This window comes from Salmo trutta, chromosome 38 (genome assembly GCF_901001165.1).
Source record: "Salmo trutta chromosome 38, fSalTru1.1, whole genome shotgun sequence".
Classification (NCBI taxonomy): Eukaryota; Metazoa; Chordata; class Actinopteri; order Salmoniformes; family Salmonidae; genus Salmo; species Salmo trutta.
This window is the reverse complement of record NC_042994.1, coordinates 21,355,053-21,363,159: the sequence shown is the minus strand read 5'-3', so window position 1 is coordinate 21,363,159 and position 8,107 is coordinate 21,355,053. Positions and strand designations below refer to the sequence as shown.

At 39.6% G+C, this 8,107-nt stretch overlaps 2 protein-coding genes across 2 annotated transcripts; both read left to right on the top strand.

The window, feature by feature from the left end:
* The first annotated feature begins 641 nt into the window (after positions 1 to 641).
* Positions 642 to 2,306, top strand: LOC115178013 (C-reactive protein-like). Its single transcript, XM_029739023.1, has one exon. The coding sequence runs from the start codon at positions 1,686 to 1,688 to the stop codon at positions 2,304 to 2,306; it is 621 nt and encodes a 206-aa protein (XP_029594883.1). The 5' UTR covers positions 642 to 1,685.
* A 2,770-nt stretch (positions 2,307 to 5,076) lies between these two features.
* Positions 5,077 to 6,741, top strand: LOC115178012 (C-reactive protein-like). Its single transcript, XM_029739022.1, has one exon. The coding sequence runs from the start codon at positions 6,121 to 6,123 to the stop codon at positions 6,739 to 6,741; it is 621 nt and encodes a 206-aa protein (XP_029594882.1). The 5' UTR covers positions 5,077 to 6,120.
* The last annotated feature ends 1,366 nt before the right edge of the window (positions 6,742 to 8,107 follow it).

The following is an 8,107-nucleotide window of genomic DNA, read 5'->3' as shown; positions in this document are numbered from 1 at the left end:
CAAACACCTGCACGGCATCAGTCTCAGGCACACCGGCATTAGCTGTAAAAACACTGCCCCTAAGTGTCATTCAAACATACTTTTTATTATGTTTTATTTGAACTTTATTTTTTATATTTTTATCTTTGACCATCATTCTATCTCCCGCCCAGCAACTCCACTCCCACTTGTCTCCAATTCCACATCCCAACCCTCAGCTTCCCTCAGCCTATGCCACCTATCTCTGCTGGCCACCCTCTTCGGATTTCTACGCTTTCAACTATGCTGTGATGTTTAACGTACAATTTCAATCTATCTAATCGAATAGAATCCACAGATTGCGAGTTGAAAATAAATACTTTTACTAAAAGTATTAGTATATTAGTAATTGACTGACCCTGTCTCTCCAGATCTCCTAACAGTACTATTTCTAGGATACATTTTAGATCAATGTTATGCATTTTCAGCCATTCCTGAACCTGAGACCAGAAACAGGCCACCTGAGGGCAATAGCAAAATAAATGGTCTATTGATTCTGTATCCTCACAACAAAATCTGCAGAGCTTCGATTTTATGCCCCAAATATTCAATATTTTGTTGCCATAAATTCTACATAATAATTTTAGCTGAAAAGCACGAAGTCTTGAATCTTGCGCCATTTTATATATCAACTCATACACCCTGTACCATGGAATCGGTACAAAAATCTCTTCCTAACTATTTTGTAATCTGTATGGCACAGTTGTCAACATCATAAATTCAATAGAGTTTGAGCAAGTTTTAAAGGTCCAATGTAGCTGTTTTTATCTCAATATCAAATCATTTCTGGGTAACAATTAAGTACCTTACTATGATGTTTTCTCAATAATACCATTACCTAATAACTGTGTGACAATGCCGACTAATACACCTGTTGACCTCGAAATTGGTTTGACCAAGAAAGTCTGATGGCAGAACATAAAACATATTGATAAACTGGCAATGTTGATCAATCATATGAATTTAGATTCTCAGATGACTCTATTTTCTAATCTAGACCAATATCAAAAACAAGGAAGGGGGGATTTTTTTTGTTTGTTTTTATTTTTATTTTTTTTACCTTTATTTAACCAGATAGGTTAGTTGAGAACAAGTTCTCATTTGCAACTGCGACCTGGCCAAGATAAAGCATAGCAATTTGACACATACAACAACACAGAGTTACCTCATTTGCACTCACTGTATATAGACTTTTTGTTTTCTTTTTTTTCTACTGTATTATTGACTGTATGTTTTGGTTTATTCTATGTGTAAGATAAGGGAGTTAAGGCAATAAATAGTCCATGGTGGAATGTGTTATGTGTGGCTGGCATTCCTAAGAGCATACAGGTAGTTCCTCCCATTTTCAGTCCGTTTTCTATACTATAAATAGGAATATCCTTTGAGGATGTGTCCATAACATTAATGCTTATGGCTTCTGATGGTCTTACGTGCTGCTATGCTGTGCCACAAGGTAAGACTGAAATCGTGGAGATGGCCCAAAATACTATTATGAATTGTTGAATAATTACATGTGTTTCAGTAGTACTTACTTACTATAGGATTGCAAAATTCCCTGTAATTTCCCTAAGTTCTGGAAATTTTCAAACACTACATTTTGAAAGTTACGGGGAATATTTCCTCCCTTTGCAACTCTAATAACAAATATTATTCTAATTGTAACAGACATGTCAGGGAAGGAAATCATTTTCCCAGTGGAGTCAAACACCGCCTATGTCAAGATAACCCCTGACATGAACAAAATCTTCTTTGCAGTGACTGTCTGCGTTCGATTTTTCACCGACTACCAGACGAAGGATCTGACCATTTTCAAATTGGCCACGCCTTCTCATGCTAATGGTTTTGTTATCTTCAGGGGAGATGGGGGAAATTACTGGGTGTACATTGGGGACCAAGGTATCTATTTCTGGGGATTGCCAGACAAAATGAACGAGTGGAACTCTGTTTGTGGGACGTGGGATGCCAGTACAGGATTGACTCAACTGTGGGTGAATGGGAAGCCAAGTGCGAGGAAAGCTCTCCAAGCCGGCGGCTCCATCTCTGGTACTCTGAGTATTATTTTAGGTCAGGACCAAGATGCATATGCTGGTGGGTTTGATGTGAATGACTCCTTTTACGGACATGAGACCGATGTCCACATGTGGGACAGAGTGCTCTCCCCATGTGAGATCCAAAGCTACATGAAGGGGGAGGTGTTATCTCCAGGGAATGTGGTAAACTGGAACGCACTAAAAGACACAAGGCATGGCTATGTGGTTGTTGAGAGGATGCAGAACCTGATCTGTTAAAAATTTGACCTCAAGAATCACAAACAGATCATTTCAAACCATGCTTACATTTGTATACGATCGATCATGTGTCTATTATGCGTGGGAATAGTTTGGAACAGATTTCCAAAATTAAAATCACTTGGTGTTTTTACAGTCTTTTATGTCTAACAATGAAATTAAAACAAGAAAAGTTTGGGGGCAAGTTGAGAACAAGTTCTCATTTACAATTGCGACCTGGCTAAGATAAAGCAAAGCAGTTTGACACATACAACAACACAGAGTTACACATGGAGTAAAACAAACATACCGTCAATAATACAGTAGAAAAATAAGTCTATATACAATGTGAGCAAATGAGGTGAGATAAGGGAGGTAAAGGCAAAAAAGGCCATGGTGGCAAAGTAAATACAATATAGCAAGTAAAACACTGGAATGGTAGATTTGTAGTGGAAGAAAGTGCAAAGTAGAAATAGAAATAATGGGGTGCAAAGGAGCAAAATAAATAAATACAGTAGGGGAAGAGTATGGGGAAGAGTAATAAAGACAGTATGGGCTAAATTGTAGATGGGCTATGTACAGGTGCAGTGATCTGTGAGCTGCTCTGACATCTGGTGCTTAAAGCTAGTGAGGGAGATTTTGTGTTTCCAGTTTCAGATATTTTTGTAGTTCGTTCCAGTCATTGGCAGCAGAGAACTGGAAGGAGAGACAGCCAAAGGAGGAATTGGCTTTGAGGGTGACCAGAGAGTTATACCTGCTGGAGCGCGTGTTACAGGTGGGTGCTGCTATGGTGACCAGTGAGCGGAGATAAGGGGGGACTTTACCTAGCAGGGTCTTGTAGATGACCTGGAGCCAGTGGGTTTGGCGACGAGTATGAAGCGAGGGCCAGCCAACGAGAGCGTACAGGTCGCAGTGGTGGGTAGTATATGGGGCTTTGGTGACAAAATGGATGGCACTGTGATAGCACTGTACTGCTGTAGGTTCACCAGCTGGCCTCTATCAAGACACCTCGACTGGATTCCCACTGTGAAGATGAGCAATGCTGCAGCAACACCAGTTAATACTTCTACTACGTTGTCCTTTTCCAGATATGAAAGGAAACATCTCTCAATTATACGAGATGGTTGTTATATGCTGTTCTTTGGTCAATCTGAACGATTCTGTTGTGCCATTTGAGTAGAGCACCTTCACCTTGTCATCATGACAAAGTGCCCCCTTAAACAGTATGAATATATACAATGTAATTTAACTTCTTCGGGGTAATCTAACTGCCTGTAGCTCAGGCCCAGAAGCAAGGATATGCATATTCTTGGTATCATTTGAAAGGAAACACTCTGAATTCTGTGGAAATGTGAATTGAATATAGGAGAATATAACACAATAGATCTGGTAGAAGAAAATATAAGGAAATAAACATACGTTTTCTGTTTTTTATTGTTGCTGCATCATCTTTCAAATGAACAAGAACAGCCAAACATACAGATAGGATGCTGGGAATGATTTGAATGAAGAACATAAGATAGCAGCAATAGCTGAGCAAAGGTTTAGACAGATAACTTCAAAAATGAGTGAGCTACATGACATTGAGCATGAAGTCACCCAGGTGTCCCACACAAATGTACCCAAATGTACCCAAGTGGCCGAATTGGTACAGTGATACATTTTGAAGGAAAGAACTATATACAAAATACATAAATGCTATTCTAACACCCCCCCACCACCATTTTTAAAAAAATGTACAAATCTAAAATAGCAAGGGTAACTATTTACACATTTTCTATTTACAATATTGTGAAGAACCTCAGTCCTCTACACAATATTGTGCTGCTGGTGCCATGGCCCATAGCAGTCTCTTTCTGCTGTAAAGCAGAGGGTTACTGAACAGGGGGTGCAGGTGATGGGGCATTTCCTGTGACAAAGGGCACAACGACGCCTCCCTACTGTGCCCTTTTTGCCCTGAGGCACATTCATGCCTGCAGAGATGAATCTGGGCAGGTGAACACCACTGGTTGGAGCAGAAGGGACAGAGGTAGAAGGGACAGAAGGTGCTGCAGTGGACTTGCTGTAGCTAGCAAGCTCCTGGATGAGCAGCTCCCTGAAGGCTAGCTGTGAGATGTATTTGAATGAGAGTATGTGTATATGCATGTGGACAAACACCTGCACGGCATCAGTCTCAGGCACACCGGCATTAGCTGTAAAAACACTGCCCCTAAGTGTCATTCAAACATACTTTTTATTATGTTTTATTTGAACTTTATTTTTTATATTTTTATCTTTGACCATCATTCTATCTCCCGCCCAGCAACTCCACTCCCACTTGTCTCCAATTCCACATCCCAACCCTCAGCTTCCCTCAGCCTATGCCACCTATCTCTGCTGGCCACCCTCTTCGGATTTCTACGCTTTCAACTATGCTGTGATGTTTAACGTACAATTTCAATCTATCTAATCGAATAGAATCCACAGATTGCGAGTTGAAAATAAATACTTTTACTAAAAGTATTAGTATATTAGTAATTGACTGACCCTGTCTCTCCAGATCTCCTAACAGTACTATTTCTAGGATACATTTTAGATCAATGTTATGCATTTTCAGCCATTCCTGAACCTGAGACCAGAAACAGGCCACCTGAGGGCAATAGCAAAATAAATGGTCTATTGATTCTGTATCCTCACAACAAAATCTGCAGAGCTTCGATTTTATGCCCCAAATATTCAATATTTTGTTGCCATAAATTCTACATAATAATTTTAGCTGAAAAGCACGAAGTCTTGAATCTTGCGCCATTTTATATATCAACTCATACACCCTGTACCATGGAATCGGTACAAAAATCTCTTCCTAACTATTTTGTAATCTGTATGGCACAGTTGTCAACATCATAAATTCAATAGAGTTTGAGCAAGTTTTAAAGGTCCAATGTAGCTGTTTTTATCTCAATATCAAATCATTTCTGGGTAACAATTAAGTACCTTACTATGATGTTTTCTCAATAATACCATTACCTAATAACTGTGTGACAATGCCGACTAATACACCTGTTGACCTCGAAATTGGTTTGACCAAGAAAGTCTGATGGCAGAACATAAAACATATTGATAAACTGGCAATGTTGATCAATCATATGAATTTAGATTCTCAGATGACTCTATTTTCTAATCTAGACCAATATCAAAAACAAGGAAGGGGGGATTTTTTTTGTTTGTTTTTATTTTTATTTTTTTTACCTTTATTTAACCAGATAGGTTAGTTGAGAACAAGTTCTCATTTGCAACTGCGACCTGGCCAAGATAAAGCATAGCAATTTGACACATACAACAACACAGAGTTACCTCATTTGCACTCACTGTATATAGACTTTTTGTTTTCTTTTTTTTCTACTGTATTATTGACTGTATGTTTTGGTTTATTCTATGTGTAAGATAAGGGAGTTAAGGCAATAAATAGTCCATGGTGGAATGTGTTATGTGTGGCTGGCATTCCTAAGAGCATACAGGTAGTTCCTCCCATTTTCAGTCCGTTTTCTATACTATAAATAGGAATATCCTTTGAGGATGTGTCCATAACATTAATGCTTATGGCTTCTGATGGTCTTACGTGCTGCTATGCTGTGCCACAAGGTAAGACTGAAATCGTGGAGATGGCCCAAAATACTATTATGAATTGTTGAATAATTACATGTGTTTCAGTAGTACTTACTTACTATAGGATTGCAAAATTCCCTGTAATTTCCCTAAGTTCTGGAAATTTTCAAACACTACATTTTGAAAGTTACGGGGAATATTTCCTCCCTTTGCAACTCTAATAACAAATATTATTCTAATTGTAACAGACATGTCAGGGAAGGAAATCATTTTCCCAGTGGAGTCAAACACCGCCTATGTCAAGATAACCCCTGACATGAACAAAATCTTCTTTGCAGTGACTGTCTGCGTTCGATTTTTCACCGACTACCAGACGAAGGATCTGACCATTTTCAAATTGGCCACGCCTTCTCATGCTAATGGTTTTGTTATCTTCAGGGGAGATGGGGGAAATTACTGGGTGTACATTGGGGACCAAGGTATCTATTTCTGGGGATTGCCAGACAAAATGAACGAGTGGAACTCTGTTTGTGGGACGTGGGATGCCAGTACAGGATTGACTCAACTGTGGGTGAATGGGAAGCCAAGTGCGAGGAAAGCTCTCCAAGCCGGCGGCTCCATCTCTGGTACTCTGAGTATTATTTTAGGTCAGGACCAAGATGCATATGCTGGTGGGTTTGATGTGAATGACTCCTTTTACGGACATGAGACCGATGTCCACATGTGGGACAGAGTGCTCTCCCCATGTGAGATCCAAAGCTACATGAAGGGGGAGGTGTTATCTCCAGGGAATGTGGTAAACTGGAACGCACTAAAAGACACAAGGCATGGCTATGTGGTTGTTGAGAGGATGCAGAACCTGATCTGTTAAAAATTTGACCTCAAGAATCACAAACAGATCATTTCAAACCATGCTTACATTTGTATACGATCGATCATGTGTCTATTATGCGTGGGAATAGTTTGGAACAGATTTCCAAAATTAAAATCACTTGGTGTTTTTACAGTCTTTTATGTCTAACAATGAAATTAAAACAAGAAAAGTTTGGGGGCGGAATAAAACCACCCACGGGCCAAATTTGGCCTGCGTGCCGCCAGCTGGGGAACCCTGCTGTAGGGATTTGTATAAATTATGTATTAAAACACTAGATTGTTGATTATAAAATTTGATTTGATATGTATTGGCCATTGAGAGACTTTGAAGCCACTGTCCGCCATATTGGTACTTCTCAGAAGGAGCAGTCCTCCATAGGAATGAATGGAATGCTACATTATTTCAATTTAATGTTTCTAGGGCAAAATGACATATATTTAAGTATTTATTTGTTGTAGAGTGAACAGTAACATTCGTATTCTCAAAAAATGATACTTTAAGGAAAAACTCTTTTTGTTTTGTTTGTTCATATAATAAAATTTAAAAGTATGCATTAATAAAGTGTCTGTTATATAATATGCTTGACAAAGTGTTGGAGGGGTACAAAAATGGTGACAGTGAGTTCAAAATAGCGCCACCTGTCAGTCATCTAGTGTTTATATGCACCATTGGTTTGGTTTGTATGTGTGCTAGAGCAGATGGAAGTTATGGCTCCCTGCGTGGAGGCCATGTCAAGCAGTGTTCGAAATTAAGAACCAAAAAGGCATTAGCTGTGTCTGTCCACTTATAATTGTTGATATCACAATGCCAAATTACTTTCTCATTTTAATAAAAATCTCAATAATAAATACAATGAAAATGTACAACCACGTCTTTATTAATTGTTTGTGTTTCCGTGACACCCTAATTTTTGACACCACAGTAAAGCAGACAGAGGGCTTTTTACTGTATCACCCTTCCTCCAGAAAGGGCAGATGTAGAAGAGAGCATGTTGATGGGCATGGACAGAGAGTCATAGGATTTAACATGACCATTGTGGTCTGCACACTCCCCACTTGGATAGAGATAACCACAGGAGACAACCTTTTCATCTGGGAGGGCCTGTGGATGAGATGTGTGACCAAGAGCACAGGCCAGATGCAGTGTAAGGTCTACGTCTCCATGCTGGCCTTACCTCAGGACCTGCAGGCCTCCAGAGCCCTGATCATCATCTCCATCATGTCGGGGGTTCTGGGGGTCATGCTGCTCATCAGGGTCAAGTGCACATCAAGAGTGAAAAGTTTAAGGCCATAGTGATGATTAACGGAATTCTGTTCATCCTAACTGAAACTCTGTTCCTCATCCCTTTCTCCTGGATAGCTAG